Source organism: Terrapene carolina, unplaced genomic scaffold (genome assembly GCF_002925995.2).
Source record: "Terrapene carolina triunguis isolate 2854851 unplaced genomic scaffold, T_m_triunguis-2.0 Scaffold66, whole genome shotgun sequence".
Taxonomy (NCBI): domain Eukaryota; kingdom Metazoa; phylum Chordata; order Testudines; family Emydidae; genus Terrapene; species Terrapene triunguis.
In genome coordinates, this window is record NW_020664417.1 from 61,983,716 (window position 1) to 62,002,221 (window position 18,506).

At 45.3% G+C, this 18,506-nt stretch overlaps 1 protein-coding gene across 1 annotated transcript in view; it reads right to left on the reverse strand.

Annotated features, from left to right (window-relative positions):
• FAM114A1 (family with sequence similarity 114 member A1) overlaps nucleotides 1–18,506 on the reverse strand; it is a 58,878-nt gene that overhangs the window by 15,228 nt on the left and 25,144 nt on the right. Inside the window, exons 7-8 of the mRNA XM_024209951.3 lie at nucleotides 16,897–17,049; nucleotides 12,736–12,859 (exon numbers count right to left, since the gene is read on the reverse strand). Coding sequence (XP_024065719.2) covers nucleotides 12,736–12,859; nucleotides 16,897–17,049 — 277 coding nt within the window. The remainder of the gene's footprint in view (nucleotides 1–12,735; nucleotides 12,860–16,896; nucleotides 17,050–18,506) is intronic.

An 18,506-nucleotide genomic window follows, 5' to 3' on the forward strand; every position in this document is an offset into this window, starting at 1 on the left:
CCATTCAGAAGTACTGTACCATAATCTGCAATTAGTTTAACTGATTTTGATAGGATAATTTACAAAATAAGGTACTACTTAGCATGAGTAAAGCTGCCAGAACCTGATATTATAATCTTTTTGAGGCAGGAACCCATCTCCTTTCGTGTAAAGGAACACACACATCTCGGTGCCATACAAGTAAATATGAATAATTGATAACACCAACTCTTTAACTGACCTGGAGACTGAACTATCCTGTCTCGCTTAGAGGTGATCCCACCAGGTCAACAATGAGACTAGTTTAGGCTCAAACAAAATGTATATGCCAAAAAAAAAAAAAAAAAAAAAAAAGTATGAGCCAAAAAAATTCCCCAATGTAAACAGCAGAGTAAAAGAGGTGGTTAGAGGTGAAAAGGCATCCTTAAAAAATTGGAAATCAAATCTTAGTGAGGAAAATAGAAAGGAGCACAAACTCTGGCAAGTCAAGTGTAAAAGCATAATTAGGCAGGGCAAGACAGACTTTGAGGCGCAACTAGCTAAAGACAGAAAAACAACAGCAAAAAATGTTTTAAGTACATCAGAAGCAGGAATCCTGCCAAATAATCAGTTGTGCCACTAAGCGAGTGAGTTGCTAAAAGAGCACTCAAGGAAGACAAGGCTGTCATGGAGAAGCTAAATAAATTCTTTGCATCCGTCTTCACTGCAGAGAATGTGGGGGAGATCCCCACATCTGAGCCACTCTTTTTAGGTGACAAATCTGAGGAACTGTCCCTGACTGAGGTGTCAGTAGAGGAGGTTTTGGAACAAACTGATAAATTAAGCAGTAATAAATCACCAGGACAAGGTGGTATTCACCCAAGAATTTTTGAAGGGACTCAAATATGAAATTTCAGAATTACTAACTATGGTATGTAATCTATCACTTAAATCAGCCTCTGTACCAGATGACTAGAGGATAGCTAACATAATGCTGATTTTATAAAAGGCTCCAATGCTGATTTTATAAAAGGCTCCCTTGCTTTTAGAGGCCGATAAGCTTCACTTCAGTATCAATCAAATTGGTTGAAACTAGTATAGTAAAAAATAGAATTATCAGACACATAAAAACAATATCTTGTGGAGGAGTCAACACAGCTTTCGTAAAGGGAAATAACATCTCACCAATCTATTACAATTCTTTGAGAGTGTCAACAAACATGTGGACAAGGGTGATCCAATCAATACAGTGACTTGGGACTTTCACAAAGACTTTGACCAGGTCCCTCACCAAAGGCTCTTAAGCACACTAAGCAGTCATGGAATAAGAGAGGAAAGATCCTCTCATGGATCAGTAATTGATTAAAAGCTAGAAAATAATGTATAGAAATAAATGGTCAGTTTTCACAATGGAGAGCGGTAAATGGCAAGATCCCCACAAGGATCTGAACTGGGACCAGTGATGCTCAACATGTTCATTAATGATCTGGAAAAGGGGTGAACAGTGAGGTGGCAAAATTTGCAGATAATGCAAAATTACTCAAAGTTAAGTCCAAAGCTGACTGCAAAGAATTACGAACGGATGTTACAAAACTGGGTGACTGGGCAACAAAATGGCAGATAAAATTCAATGTTGACAAATGAAAAGTAATGCACATACAAAATGATGGGGTCTAAATTAGCTGTTACCCCTCAAGAAAGAAATCTTGGAATCATCATGGATAATTCTCTGAAACCATCCACTCAAGGTGCAGCGGCAGTCAGAAAAGCTAGTGATGTTAAGAACCACTGGGAAAAGAATAGACAATAAAACAGAAATATCATAATGCCCTATATTAATCCATGGTATGCCCACACCTTGAATACTGTGTGCAGTTCTGGTTGCCCCATCTTATAAAAGATGAAATTAGAAATGGAAAAGATATGGGCAACAAAAATGATTAGCGGTATGGAACAGCTTCCATAAGAGAAGAGATTACAAAGATTGGGAATTTTCAGCTTAGAAAAGAGATGAATAAAGAGAGGATATGAGGCTATGTCTACACTACAGAATTAGGTCGGATTTATAGAAGCCGGTTTTATAGAAACCGGTTGTATGCAGCCGATTGTGTGTGTCCCCACCTAAAATGCTCTAAGTGCATGAAGTCGGCGGACCGCGTCCACAGTACCGAGGCTAGCGTCGACTTCCGGCGCATTGCACTATGGTACCTATCCCACAGTTCCCGGAGCCTCCGGCGCCCATTGGAATTATGGGTTGAGATCGCAATGCCCGGATGATGCAAAGCAGTGCCGCGAGGGGTTCTGGGTACATTGCGTCAGGCCCCTCCCCCGCCGTCACAGCAACGGCAGACAATAGATTCGCGCCTTTTTACCTGGGTTACCTGTGCAGACAACATACCACGCCAAGCATTGAGCCCGCTCAGCTCAGCTCACCGTCACCATATCTCTTCCGGGTGCCGGCAAACGTGGGACTGCATTGCTAAACAGCAGCAGCAGCTTACTGCCTTTTGGCGGTAGACGGTGCAGCATGACTGGTAGCCTTCATTGGCGATCTGGGTGCAGGCAGCCGTGGGGCTGGCAGCCGTAGGGCTGCATTGCACCAGCCCCTTGCCTTTTGGTAGAAGATGGTATATTACGACTGGTAACCGTCGTCATCGTACTGCAGTGGCTGTCGATCATGGGCACCCGGGCAGACAATGATGGTTATCAGTCGTAGTATGCTATTTTCTGCCAAGTGCCCAATATTGTCTGCTAAGCACCCAGAAGAGGCCGAGGGCTATCTGGGTGCTGGCAGACATGGGGCTGGCAGCCGTGGGGCTGCATTGCACCAGCCCCCTTGCCTTGATGATGATGGTTATCAGACGTATTATGCGCAGGATGGGGCAACATTGCTACACAGCAGCAACCCCTTGCCTTTTGGGCAGTAGATAGTATATTACGACTGGTATCCATCGTTGTCATACTGGGTATCAGATCGTGCAATAGACCTGAAGGCTAACTGCCAAGCGCCCAGTATTTGCTGCCAAGCACCCAGAAAATGCCAAGGGCTATCAGTCATGCTGCACCGTCGTCTTAAGATGTAAAAAATAGATTTATTCTGTATTCATTTGCTTCCCCCCCTTCCTCCTGCTAAACCCAGGCTTTTGAGTTCAATCTTTGGGGGGGGGGCATTCTGTGTGACAGTTGTTTGTGTTTCTCCCTGATGCAAAGCCACCTTTCTTGATTTTAATTCCCTGTACCTGTATGCCATGTCGTCACTCGCCCCTCCCTCCCTCCCTCCCTTCTTCCCCTGGTCCGTCAGATACTACTTTCGCGCCTTTTTTCAGACCAGACGCCATAGCCAGCACTGGGATCATGGAGCCCGCTCAGATCACCGCGGCAATTATGAGCACTATGAACACCACGCGCATTGTCCTGGAAAACATGCAGAGCCTCCTGGACATGCCAAAGCCAAACCAGGACCAGCTGAGGAGGAGGCGATTGCAGCGCAGCGACGATAGTGATGAGGAAATTGACATGGACCTCTCACAAGGCACAGGCCCCAGCAATGTGGAAATCCTGGTGTTACTGGGGCAGGTTCATGCCGTGGACCGCCAATTCTGGGCCCGGGAAACAAGCACAGAGTGGTGGGACCGCATCGTGTTGCAGGTCTGGGACGATGCCCAGTGGCTGCGAAACTTTCGCATGCGTAAGGGCACTTTCATGGAACTTTGTGACTTGCTTTCCCTTGCCCTGAAGCGCCAGAATACCAGGATGAGAGCAGCCCTCACAGTGGAGAAGCGAGTGGCAATAGCCCTGTGGAAGCTTGCAACGCCAGACAGCTACCGGTCAGTCGGGAATCAATTTGGAGTGGGCAAATCTACTGTGGGGGCTGCTGTGATCCAAGTTGCCAGGGCAATGAGAGACCTGGTGATATCAAGGGTAGTGACTCTGGGAAACGTGCAGACCATAGTGGATGGCTTTGCTGCAATGGGATTCCCAAACTGTGGTGGGGCCATAGACGGAACCCATATCCCTATCTTGGCACCGGCGCACCAAGCCACCGACTACATAAACCGCAAGGGGTACTTTTCAATGCTGCTGCAAGCCCTGGTGGATCACAAGGGACGTTTCACCGACATCAACGTGGGCTGGCCGGGAAGGGTACATGATGCTCGCGTCTTCAGGCAGTCTCTTCTGTTTCGAAAGCTGGAGGAAGGGACTTTCTTCCCAGACCAGAAAATAACCGTTGGGGATGTTGAAATGCCTATCGTGATCCTTGGGGACCCAGCCTACCCCTTAATGCCATGGCTCATGAAGCCATACACAGGCAGCCTGGACAGCAGTCAGGACCTGTTCAACTACAGGCTGAGCAAGTGCCGAATGGTGGTGGAATGTGCATTTGGCCGTTTAAAAGCGCGCTGGCGCAGCTTACTGACTCGCTCAGACCTTAGCGAAAAGAATCTCCCCATTGTTATTGCTACTTGCTGTGCGCTCCACAATATATGTGAAAGTAAGGGGGAGACATTTATGGCGGGGTGGGAGGTTGAGGCAAATCGCCTGGCCGCTGATTACGCGCAGCCAGACACCAGGGCGGTTAGAGGAGCACAGCAGGGCGCGGTGCGCATCAGAGAAGCGTTGAAAACCAGCTTTGTGACTGGCCAGGCTACGGAGTGAAACTTCTGTTTGTTGCTCCTTGATGAACCCTCTGCCCCTCCCCCACCACCCTGTTAACTCTACTTCCCTGCAAACCAACCACTCCACCCTCCCCTACTACCCTCCCCCCTTCGAGCACCACTTGCAGAGGCAATAAAGTCATTGATACTTCACATTCAGGCATTCTTTATTAATTCAGCACACAACTAGGGGGATAATTGGAAAGGTAGCCCGGGATGGGTGGGGGAGGAGGGAAGGAAAAGGACACACTCCAATTTAAAACTTTAAAACTTATTGCTATGGAAATCATCTAGGGTGGAGTGAGTGGGTGGCCGAAGGCCCCCCCACCGTGTTCTTGGGCGTCTGGGTGAGGAGGCAATGGGACTTGGGGAGGATGGCTGCTGGTTACAGAGGGGCTGTAGCGGCGGTCTCTGCTCCTGCTGCCTTTCCTGCAGCTCAACCATACGCAGGAGCATATCACTTTGATGCTCCAGCAGCCGGAGCATCGACTCTTGCTTTCTGATTACAAGTTGACGCCACCTCTCCTCTTCAGCCCGCGTTTCAGCACGCAACTTCTCATCTTCAGCACACCACCTCTCCTCTCGCTCATATTGGGCTTTTTTAAAATCAGTCATTGACTGCCTCCACGCATTCAGCTGTGCTCTGTCAGCGTGGGAGGCAGTCTGAAGTTCAGTAAACATTTCGTCACGCGTCCTTCGCTTCCTTCTTCGAATATTCACTAGCCTCTGCGAAGGAGTAAGATTTGCAGCTGGTGGAGAAGGGAGAGGTTGTTAAAAAAGATACATTTTAGAGAACAATGGGTAGACTCTTTCACGTTAGATTTTGCTGTTCACAACATCACACAGCACATGTGCTTTCGTTACAAGGTCGCATTTTTCCTCTTATATTGAGAGTCTCCTGGTTTGGTGTGAGAGATCACTCACGCAGTGCCAGGACACAGATTTCAGCTTGCAGGCAGCCATGGTAAGACATATAGTCTTTGGGCTTTTTTAACCTTCTTAACATGTGGGGATGGTTTCAAACAGTTCTGCCCTCATTTCCCATACCAAGCACCCGTGCCATTTAAAATGGGTTTGCAACGTAAAAGGAGGGGATGCGATTTCAGGTTTAACATGCAGCACAAACCCAACTAACTCCCCTCCCCCTCACACCCAATTCTCTGGGATGGTCACTTCACCCCTCCCCCCCACCGCGTGGTTAACAGCGGGGAATATTTCTGTTCAGCAGACCAGGAAGGGGCACCTCTGAATGTCCCCTTAATAAAATTGCCCCATTTTAACCAGGTGACCGTGAATGATATCACTCTCCTGAGGATAACAAAGAGCGATAAGGAATGGATGTTGTCTGCATGCCAGCAAACACCGGGACCATACGCTGCCATGCTTTGTTATGCAATGATTCCAGACTACGTGCTACTGGCCTGGCGTGGTAAAGTGTCCTACCATGGCGGACGGGATAAGGCAGCCCTCCCCAGAAACCTTTTGCAAAGGCTTTGGGATTACATGAAGGAGAGCTTTCTGGAGATGTCCCTGGAGGATTTCCGCTCCATCCCCATACACGTTAACAGACTTTTCCAGTAGCTGTACTGGCCGCGATTGCCAGGGCAAATTAATCATTAATCATTAAACACGCTTGTTTTTAAACCATGTGTAATTTTTGCAAAGGTACACTCACCAGAGGTCCCCTGTGTGCCCTCAGGGTCTTGGGTCAGTTCGGGGGTTACTGTTTCCAGGTCCAGGGTGACAAACATATCCTGGCTGTTGGGGTAACTGGTTTCTCCGCTTCCTTGCTGCTGTGAGCTATCTATGTTCTCTCCATCCTCATCTTCCTCGTCCGCCGAACCCGCTTCCCCGTTTGCAGAGAGGGACTCATAGAACACGCTTGGGCTAGTGGTGGCTGCACCCCCTAGAATGGCATGCAGCTCCGCGTAGTAGCGGCATGTTTGCGGCTCTGCCCCGGACCTTCCGTTTGCGTCTCTGACTTTGTGGTAGGCTTGCCTTAGCTCCTTAATTTTCACGCGGCACTGCCGCGCGTCCCTGTTATGGCCTCTGTCCTTCATGGCCTTGGAGATCTTTTCTAATGTTTTGCCGTTTCTTTTACTGTTTCGGAGTTCGGCGAGCACTGCTTCATCTCCCCAGATGGCGATCAGATCCTGTACCTCCCGTTCGGTCCAGGCTGGAGCTCTTCTGCGATCCTGGGACTGGGACTGGGACTCCATCATGGTTACCTGTGCTGATGGGCTCTGCATGGTCACCTGTGCTCTCCACGCTGAGCAAACAGGAAATGAAATTCAAACGTTCGCGGGGCTTTTCCTGTCTACCTGGCCAGTGCATCTGAGATGAGAGTGCTGTCCAGAGCGGTCACAATGAAGCACTGTGGGATAGCTCCCGGAGGCCAGTAATGTCGAATTCCGTCCACACTAACCCAATTCCGACCCCCTAAGGTCGATTTTATCGCTAATCCCCTTGTCGAGGTGGTGTTAGGAAACCGGTTTAAAGGGCCCTTTAAGTCGACAGAAAGGGCTTCGTAGTGTAAACGTGTCCAGGCTTAAGTCGATTTAACGTGGCTAAAGTCGACCTAAACTCGTAGTGTAGACCAGGCCTGACAGAGGTCAATACAATCATGAATGATGTGGAGAAAGTGAATAGGGAAGTGTTATTTACCCCTTCACAAAACACAAGATCTAGGGGTCACCTGAAGAAATTAATAGGCAGCAGGTTTAAAACAAACACAGGAAAGTACTTCTTCACAGCACGCAGTCAATCTGTGGAACTCATTGCCATGGGATGTTGTAAAGGCCAGAAGTAAACTGGATTCAAAAAAGAATTTGATAAGTTCACGGAGAATAGGTCCATCAGTGGCTACTAACCAAGATGGTCAGGGATGCAACCCCATACTCCGGGAGTCCCTAAACCTCCAACTGCCAGAAGCTGGGGCTGGAGATGAATCACTTGAAATTGTCCTGTTCTGACAATAGCCAGTGCCAGATGCTTCAGAGAGAATGAACAGAAAACAGGATGCTAGGCTGGATGGATTGTTGGTCTGACCCAATATGGCTGATCTTATGACAGTGTTGAGCAAGTTTTCTTGTATTCAGGGTTATTAATTCAACGGTCACTTCATTTATTTTTAAAAGTCTATGTTGAAATGTGTCATTATTTGCAGCCTGCTGAAACTAGAGAAGCTGTTCACTGACACATTGCGCAAGTACCAGAATTTCTGATAACTTGTGGCATATAACATTTGATACCCAGTTCAATTACCTTGTCCCTTAATGTCAGGTAGAGATAAGTGAAGTCATTGATATTAATGTAGCCTTAAGAATTAAGTACAGGCAATTTTCAGGTATACTCATCTTTTGTTGGGCATGAATATTACCACAGTTTCAAGGAAACAGAAATCTACTGCAAAAACACATTTGTCCCTTTGGAAGAAAGAAGTGCCCTTTCTCCTTACTCCTGTGGATGCTGATTGTACCTGTCTGTCTGATCCTAAAGAAGGCATGGAAACGGGCTACACACCCAATCCTAAAGTTGCCAAGAATGAGATTTATGCAAATGAGCTTTCTCAAAGATCCTCACACATCTTTCTCTTGTGCAGGCTCCACAGAGATAACTGCAGCTCAAAAGTTGTAGTAACATCCTTGGAGCAGCAGCAGAAGGTGAGAAATGGTCCAGGATGGGTCCTCAAGGTTACAGCAAAGAAACAAACCCTCCAAACAGTTTATTTGAAGGTAGGGAAGTGTTTTTCCTCCAGCTAAATCTCTCATCTTTTGTATATGTAGAGCACAGCCAAATGATACTGTAGCGCTATCAAATATTGTGACCTTGTCTACAATGGGAAAACACGGTGTCTTTAGCAAGGCAGTTAGCCAACATGTGTTAATTAGCATGTTTTTAGGTACTGCTGAGCACCTAGACAGAATTTAACATGTTCAAAAACATCTTGTCTAGGACCATGTCTTCACTGGGGAAAAAAAAGGTTCGAATTAAAATCCCACTGAAGACAAGGCATTTGTAGTTTTAACACAAGTTAGTGGGTTGAGTTAAAGACTATAGGGGAGTCGGAGTTTAACTCTACTTGATAACTAATGATAAAACTACAACTGCCTTGTCTTTGCTGGGATTTTAACCTGACTTATCTAAATCAAGTTAAGAACACACCTCTTATTTGCAGTGAAGACATGCCCTGGATTTGACCAGGACCAGCTAACTCACAATTAAACAACACTGTCTTTGTTCACATGAGGTGCTCAGTGGTATTGAAAAACATGTTAAATAGTATTAAGCACACGGTACACCCCATTTTCCCAATGTAGATAAGGACTATATCATGACAATATGCCGAAGGGCCCTAAACAAATCATTTTAGGTAAATAAATCAAATAAAAAAAGAAAAAAGACCAAGAATCTGCTCTGGGAAGGACACACCTCAGTGCAACCTGGGATCAGGTTTTGTAAATAGGATCAGAAACATGAACCACAGTAAGTGGAGAATAGAAACCTAGTTTAAATTATATAGCCATTTGCAAACGAAGGCTGGCTGAATTAGAAACCTGCAACGGTTAATAAAACTGTGCTCTGTCGGGGGAACAAACATTTACATCATTAGCAGAATTAAATTTAAAGATGCTGGATGTCATATTTATTTTAAAATGACAGATTATTGCCCTTTATGGCCCTATTAACTGAATTCATTTAGTTTTATGGGGCCTTTATACATTGGCTGCACTCAATAAAGACATTTAGGAATGCATGTGTTAAATTCAGGGAATGGCCTGGTGTTCCTGTCTCACAGGCCTCCCGATGGTCACGAGAAACCCCTTCCCCCATTCTCCTGGTTTTTACACCTTTCCTGAAGATCCCACATTTTATTCGGGCTGAGAAAAGATAAGTAGGATTCTCTTAGGCACCTCAAAGGTGTTGTCTAGAGGGGACATTGCAGGGCAATGTAAGGAGATGTGCACAGTGTCTTTGCAATGCTCCGTGCATGGCCAATCACAAGGGAAAGGCAGCAGCAAGCACTGAAACTCAAGTGTCTTATATGGGTGTGCTCACCACAGAGATGCCAGCCCTGCCCTCATGGAAAGGTCCTATAGAAAATTATAATTTTTCCACAGTTTTTGAACCATTCTATAAAATTTAATACAAAATTATATCCTTGCTACTCTATATAATTCTATAGGATGGTAAAAAAAAAAAAGCCTTTAAGGGCTTGTCTTCACTACCCGCCTGGATCGGCGGGTAGAAATCGATCTCTCGGGGATTGAATTATCGTGTCTTGTTGGGACGCGACAATCGATCCCCGAATCGACGCGCGTACTCCACCAGCGCAGGTAGGAGTAAGCGCCATCAACGGGGGAGCCGCGGCGGTTGATTTGCCGCCGTCCTCACAGCGGGGTAAGTCGGCTCGGATACGTCAAATTCAGCTACGCTATTCGCGTAGCTGAATTTGCGTATCTTAAATCGATCCCCCCCCAGTGTAGACCTAGCCTCAGGCCTGATCCAAAGCCCAATGAAGTCTGTGGAAAGACCCCCTCTCAGCTCACAGGGCTTGGAGCAGGTCCATAGAAAGGATTACATGCTCTGTGAATTTCTATTAGGTTTTAGATTAATTTCTACAGAACCCTATTGATTTCATCCCTCTTAAATTATATAGGATTTTCCCATAAGGGTTTATCTTGCTCATCATTTCATATAGTTTAAGGCCAGAAGGGATCATTAGTCTTACGTCCAGTGTATCACAGGCCATTAATTTCATTTAGTTACCCTCATATTGAGCACAATAACTAGGGTTAGACTAAAGTATTTCAGCCCTTGGGAGACTGAGTTGTAGCAAAAAATCTAGCTCAGCTACATGCAAGTTTTCTAGCTGAGCAGCAAAACACCGGGATGTATAAACCAAATAGCTGGCAACTTTGTCCTCAAGAGATTCAACACAGCTGCCTGTAAGCATGTTACAAATATCTGAAAAGAAAATGGGTCTCCTCTCCATTTCTCAAAGTCCAGATTTCTCTCTCCATCTATTTTAGTAATTCTGTCTAAGGCCAGATGTTAAACATTTAAATATTTAATATTTTTATAGTCTCTTTCAGCCTCTTGTATTAAAAAAAAATGCAAGTTGACATTGTCCCCTTAATAGTTTGTAAATATCTGTGGACAGACATCATGTGATGTGTACAAGATATGAAAGTTCCCTTGTGGAATTGCTGCTTATGCAGTATGGGTGACATCTGCCACTGTGCAGAGGGAGAGGGCAAATCCTGTCCACCACTAAAGGGCTGATCACAAAGGGATACACAATGTACTGTATTATACTGCCTTTACTCTGTATGTGGAGCTACGTACACATGTAAATGGATTGTGGGACTTAAGTGGTGCATAGGAATTGCTCTGGCTTTTTGCACTGGGGTTACCCAATGTGCACTTATTGTGGTTAAAGGAAATGAGTCACGTTGAACAGTAGCTGATCTTACTGCAGCCTAAAATAACTGTTGGACTTTCTGAAGACCATTCTCTCGCTCCTAGCTGCATTGAACATGTCTGTGGTTATTATTATTTCCTCTGTCACAAGGGAGGATGTATTTTGGTCTTCTAACTGATTTGCTTTTGCAGAGCAAAATCTGCAATGCTTTTTGCTTCAGTCTTTATCTTCAAGGAGCTCTATGGCTTAGGCTCAGCATATCTAAAAGATTGCTTAGAGCTTGAGAATGAGGACGTTGGTTGACAAGTCCCCTCCTCAGGCACAACTGAACTTTCCACCTTAAGGGTAAAGCTCACCTGTCCTGGAGACAGAGCATTCTTCGGGGCTGTTGTGAGGCTGTGGAATGAATTTCACAGGCATTAAGGACCATCACAGACCTCACCACTTTCCTCTCCAAATGCAAGCCATGTTTCTTTGATGTGCTCTCTCTAGTATAAACTCAAAGCAATGTTTACATTAAAAAAACAACCCTACCAAACTAAACACTTCATTGCACACACAGCTTTCCCTTCAGGAGAGGATGAAAGAACAAACCACATGAGACAGATGTTAGTCCCTTTGCTTAATAAACTATTGGAAGGTGCTAGGAGACTATGGTGATGAGGGCAATATTTAGAGTAGAACAGAATAGAAGTTGCTGCTGCCCCAGGCAGTGTGAACAATGAAATATCTCTAGACACTTCTTTTAAATAAGATTTTATTTCAGTGATTCTTAATTTCAGATTCTTGGTCACACATCTCTCAGTATTTTGCAAAATGTAGGATCGTATAGGCCTGCATCCCTGAGATTAGGAGAAGACCCTCATATGTAAAACAAGGTCTTCTAAGTTATTGAGGATAGAGTCCATTTTCATTGATTTCAAGAGCTCAATTCAAATGCACAACCCAGGAGGAGAGGGGACTACGGTGGCTTTAAGCTACCTATGCAACTTTCTGATTCTGTCCTGTTTCAGAGGCTGCAGAGGCCCCTGGCATAACGTAGGCAGCCCTAGGGGGTCTCTCTAAGTTATGGAAACCTCCCTAGGCTGCCCTCTGGACCAAAGCATGGTCTGGAATCCTCACAGTGCTGTATACTGCAGCCCAGCCTGTGACATGCCCTTGCTGCCCCCCAACACCCCCCCTAAGTCAGGACTTGCAAAGAGAAATCTTGGAGGCAGCCTTATGGCTTTCTTCAACAGTGCCAGTGTGAGGGGAATCCTCTCTCAGCAGGAACTGGGGCTTTTAGGACCTTTTTATGCCACACCAGCCCTTTTACCTGGTGTAAAGGTGCTGGAGAAGGGGTAAGGATCTCACCCGCTGTGTATTGGATACAGCCATTATGGTACAAAATCATTGCTGAACTCCCCTAACCTTTTAGCCTATGGTGCATTCACAATTTTATACGCAGAGTCTATAAACCAGAATGTCAATCAACTGAGTTTGAAATGAACATCTAACAATCCAAGCTTCCCTAGTCTCCACTGTATTTACTTCTTTTGAAGAATGTTAGGGTATTATAGAGAAATTCACTCCAAATTGTCTGTCTACTCTCAACTCTCAATTAATTAAAGCATGCTAGTTTGGGTTAAAGTTTTTTTCAAATTAAATATATAGATTTAACAGGTCTCAACTGGGATACACCAGTATTATTTTAATTACCTTTTTTTTCTTGATCCTCTTCATTATTTGATTCCTTTGGAATGAAGATCTCTTTAATAGCAATTAAGTCATTTTTCACAGTTTCCAACTGCTCTCCATTAAGTGATGTTAAAAATGACTGAATCTGAAAAAGGAAATGACAGTGATCACTACTAACCCAAATCACCCCTCTCTTTACTGAAATTACGAATTTTGATCCTCACCCCAAGATGTGTTGAGCAGTAGACAAGAACTCCCATTAGAAGATCAGGTCCTTTATCTAACCTATCTACCTTATCTAGGGATTAATTATGTACTCATCTGCTTGGTATCCGAGTTTCTGACAAATATTACACAAGCCTTACAAGATATTCAGGCCGCCTCCTGCTCCCAGAGCATATTTTTTGGATAACATCTTATAATTATTCTGGGAAGGCTCTGGTGAAGAGTGGGTAGGAAGAGCAGAGGGGAAGACTCACTATCAGCCTGAACAGCTGTGGCAGGAAATTCCAGAGTAATTCCAGTAATTCCAGAGCCCTGTTCCCTGCTCCCACAAGGCTTACCCACATTACCTACAGTCCAACTGTTTTGAAGAACGCAGTGGTCATGGCATGTCATTGTGCCTCAGAAAGTCTGGTTCTAGCCCACTGAAGTTTTGAAAATTAAGGCTATCAACCTAGGGGATGACTGTTAGTAGTCTGCTCTCCTCACAAGCACCCTTAGTTCCACCAAATTCCCATAGGCTGTCTTTGGTGGACACTCCAGTCTGTTTTCGTCTTCAACTAGAAATCTCCTTGCAGAGTCCCCAAACGGCTGTTAGTTTTCCCCTGCATGTAGGCTGCTAGATCTGTAGTTGATATCCAAGCACTGAACACTTTTGCTTACAAGAGATGAACCTCATTTCATTATAAAGAAGTCTGTGAGCTCTGGTTAACTTGAATTTAAACAGACTCATGCTAAGTTTTGGCTATGATGAATGAGAAGGTGTTTTTATTTGTGTCTTTGTTTTTATAGGACCTGACTGTGATTTTTGTATTTACAATTCTACACCTAGAAATAGTTGCAAATGCTACAACTATAGGGACATTAGGTGTCAAAGTGCTGTTGAAATGGGCCTGCAGTTATTTGTGCCGGAAAAATAGGAGACTGAAGTGAGACACTTTTAAAAAAGCAGGACCATTCTGTTTAAGAGAAACTATTCCTTATACTTCTATTTTTTGGGAGGGCAGGGAGAGATGGACTTTAAAAAAAAAAAAAGGTGGAGGAAGAAACGCTGAGAAATGTATTTGAAAAATGTCATAATGTATAAATACAACCGCTAAGTGTGCACCAAAGCTTTCCTGAATGGCTGCACAGCAGAGCCAATAAACTGACAGTTGAAAGCTAGCTGTCACAGAGACCTTATTAACTTAAGCATGTATCTCAGAGTAATCTTACAGGGTTTGTCTACACAGCAGTGAAAGCCCAGGTCTGAGTCTGGACACAAGGCAACCCCCTCTTGCATCCACACTGCAATTGCGCTAACCTAGGGCTTGGACTTAGGATCCCAGCACCCCGTAGGGCTATAGGGTCTGAGCCTGAGTTAAACCTGGACCTGGAGTCCGAGCCCTATTGCTATCCTGTGTGTACATGGTCCCATTTTGACTTGGGGTCCCAAGAATCTTCTAGATGTATCCTACAGTTCCTGGTGGCAGAGTAGCAGCGCTGCAGGCAGCCAGCACAGTGGTCCGGAAGTGCCACTACTGCTGGCCGAGCCTGCTCCCCATTCCTGCATCCTCCTGTGGTGGTGGTGGCTCTGGCTCCTGCGCCTCCTTGCTGTCATGTGGAGCTTGCCCAGAGCAGGGAGAAAATTTGCCAGTTGGGATGTGGCTGTTGGGGATCATTACCCCCCTGGCCGTGGTGAGCCAGGAGCTCTCCCACTCCCTCTCTCTGTGGGGTGGTGCTCTGATCTTGCCCTTGCTCCTGGGCTCCCACTGCCCTCCCTGGGGCTGCGTGTGCAGGGACGCCCTGTCTGTGTGCACTGTCAGGATAGTGAGTGGGAGCTGGTCCCCAAACTTCCCTGCACCCTCCTGGCATGCAGCGGGGGCAGCGATAAGGGATCCCCGGGGATGCACCCAAGCCTGGGCATGCACTTCACCAGTCCGCAGCTAACAGCAGCCAGGCTGGGGTGTGTGTGTGTTTTAAGAGATGGGATCTTTGGGAGGACAGCAGCGATCCACCACCTGGGTCATACAGGCAAGGGCCACACATCCTGGGTGGAATGGAGCAGGAAAGGAAGCAGCTAGTTCTGGATCCCCTGGGGGGACTGCCAAGAGCTGAAGAACTTGATTATTAGGCAGATAAGTGGGTCACCAAGTTGGCTGCTTCTTGAGACTTGTTAGTAAAAAGTGGGAGTAAGAAAGTGCCAGCGGTTGAACATTGGAGGCTGCTTCTGCACCAGTCTTCATCTGGGCCAGGGTTAGAAGACATTAGACAGGGGTGGTGACTCTGATGCAGTGTATGACCCACTCGGGGTGTTCCTTCTGCAGGGTGAGTGATCTGCAGTTTGCACAAGCACATTATCAGCCACAAACAAATTTATTTTTCATCATGTCATTTTGACTTGCATTGCATGGCAATCGAGACCACTCCCTCCCAAACACTGCCCCCTCACCAAAAATGAGCCCGTTTTCCCCTCCCCTCGAAGCACATTCCTATAGGTACTATTTCCCCTCTGCCATTGGGCCAGGCAAGTCCATAACGTGAGCACACAAAGTACCCCTTACTTCCGCTGCTCGGGTGCAATCAGCTCCCCGCCACGCTAGCTTCACTTCTGGCTGAGCGTACCAATCCAGTGTCTCCTCGCTGTCATACGTCCTTTTAGAGGGAAATGGCTCACCTCTGGCTTCACAAAAGTTATGAAGAGCACAGCAAGCCACAGTAACGCAGACAACAGTAATTACACTGGCATCTAAATGGGTTTGTAAACACCTCCAACAGGATATTAATCTGCCAAAAGTACATTCAACAATCATTCTACACCTGCTTAGAGTGTAATTAAACTTTTTTTTTTGCCTGAGCCTCTGAAATCAGAGTATGATTTCATAAGCCAAGGCAAAAGAGGGTACGTGGGTTCCCCAATAACAACAATGGGGACAGTAACACTATTTAGATCTATGTCATTTGGTGGAAATAGTGTCCCAGCCTGTCCATGAATGTAGATTCCAGAGCAGCAAAAAACTCTGGCATCATTAACTTTTCCTGTATAGCTCACACTGACATTCATAAATCTGCCTATGTGGTCCACTACTGCCTGCATAACAATGGAGTAATACCCTTTGTGGTTTACGTACTCATGTGCTCCTTGAGGAGGGCCAACTATAGGCACAAGTCCCATCGACAGCACCACCACCGTTAGGAAACAGAGTGGGCAGTAGAGTTTTCCCACAGTACACCATGTTCCTAGGGCTAGAATGTTGACATTGGTGCGGGGCACTAGGCACTCTGGAATATGGTTACTTTTGACTTGGGTTAGTGCACTGCAGTGTGGATGTCAAAGCCCTAGGTTTGAGCACGGGTCAGAAAATTCTTAACCTAGGGTTAAAATGCAATATAGATGCTCAAGCCCAGGTTTCCCTGACATGGGTCAGCTGACTCAAGTCCCAGTTACCCTAGGTTACATTGCTGTGTAAACATAGCCACAGAGACTGCTTACATCTCTATTTATATCTTGGGTTGGTCAACAACAGGATAATAACACAATGCAATAAAGAATATTTAGAAGTTAAATAAATAATCTGGAATGCATTTTCTTTTATTAACCTCTTAGTGTAGTTGGTGCAAGGTTCCTGAATATAAATGGTAACACCCTTTAATAAAAACAATACACTTGAGTCTTTTGGTAAAGCTTGAAAGGGAATTAGCACCTTGTAACAGGTTTAAAGAGCAGAACACATAATGTCTTAACAACTAAAACTTTCAATGGCAGATTTCCTTGCTTCTTTTGTGCTAAATCCTGGTCCTCCTGAACATACTGGGAAAACCCTCATTGATTTCATGAGATAAGGGATTGACCCTTGGGAGCAAATCAGTACCCAGTGAAGTCAATGAAAAAACTCTTATTGACTTGTATGGGGAGATTAATGCTTACAAAAAGTATTTCACTAAAATGTGTTTGTGATTTATGCAGCTTGTTTACTGTACCTTGGCTTCACTTTCATTTGACAGAATTTCCAGAGCTTCAAGATGGGACAAACCCTGGAACTCATCAAAAAGCAGCCCATAATGTGCTGTCCTTTCAACTGTAACTTGCTGGGCCAATCTCTGCTTCTCTTTCTCTTTCGCTTCTCGCAACAGCTGCAAAAATATACATCATTCCTGTTGATTTATTGACTGCACTGCAGATTTGGCAGTTTTTATTACTCTCAGCCTCATCTCTTCTAGGCAGTAATAATAAAATTTGGTACTATATCATACCTGCAGAGCTGAAATTTTAGTCAGCCTCAGATATGCCTCATAATTTTTTTTTTGATTAACCTCTCTAATAAAATATTTAAGTAGTGTTCTATATGTGTTTTTCCCTATGGTAATTATTAACTGTCTTTAAAAACCAACCAACAACAAATAACATTGCTCATATCCTCAAATGCAGTGTTGGCTACAGGTAATACCTCATAAATTTAGCCACCGTTTGCAAGGGAAGAAAAATTAAAAAGTCTTTACTTCATCCAGTGCCCCATACAGGTCCTACAGTATGTATACATAGAGCACAATCTCTGCAGAATGCTGTTTCCAGGGTTCCTACCCACATGAAGTATATATATAGTGAATATATAGTGAAACCTGTCGTAAATGACCTTTGGACCCACAAAAATCATTTGCTTAATGAAGGTAGGGTTTTGTAGGAAAAATGCATCAGAACTGTACTCCATACATTTGGGGATATTATGGAGTGCTCTCTTAATACAGAAGGTTGCCTAAGAAGAAATGGCCTCTTGTACACATTTTCCACTGTATTTATGGGTTAAATTTCACCCTATCCAAAGCCTATGAACCACTTAAGCCTATTTTGACATTTTACACTTACGTGGCACTTTGGCCTTCTCCTGTCCCTCTGCACAAGGATGAAATATCTAGCTCTACCATTTTCAATACTGCATACACAATTCTTCATATCTAAATTTTGCATGCACAAATTAGATTAAAAGAAAGCAGTGGACTGGGACTCAGGAGAACTGGGTTCAGTTATTGTACCACAGACTTTCTGTGTGAACTTAGGCAATCACTTTACCTTTCTCTGCCTCATTTCCCCATCTCTTGTTACCTCCATTTAACACTTCCTTTCTCCCATCCTTTGTTTCCTATTTAGGCCCTTATTTACGCACATGTTTAACTTTAAGTATCTGCTTAAGTGCAGTCCGGAATAGGATGGGACATGCCAACACTTAACTCAGGGGTCGGCAACGTTTGGCACGCGGCTCGCCAGGGTAAGCACCCTAGCGGGCCGGGCCAGTTTATTTACCTGCTGATGCGGCAGGTTCAGCCGATCGCGGCCCCCACTCGCCGCAGTTTGCCGTCCCGGGCCAATGGGGGCGGCGGGAAGCGGCGTGGGTGAGGGATGTGCTGGCCGCGGCTTCCCGCCGCCCCCATTGGTCCGGGACAGCGAACCGCGGCCAGTGGGGGCTGCGATTGGCCGAACCTGCCGCGTCAGCAGGTAAATAAATTGGCCCGGCCCGCTAGGGTCCTTACCCTGGCGAGCCACATGCCAAACGTTGTCGACCCCTGACTTAACTGAATGTATTAACATATACCTG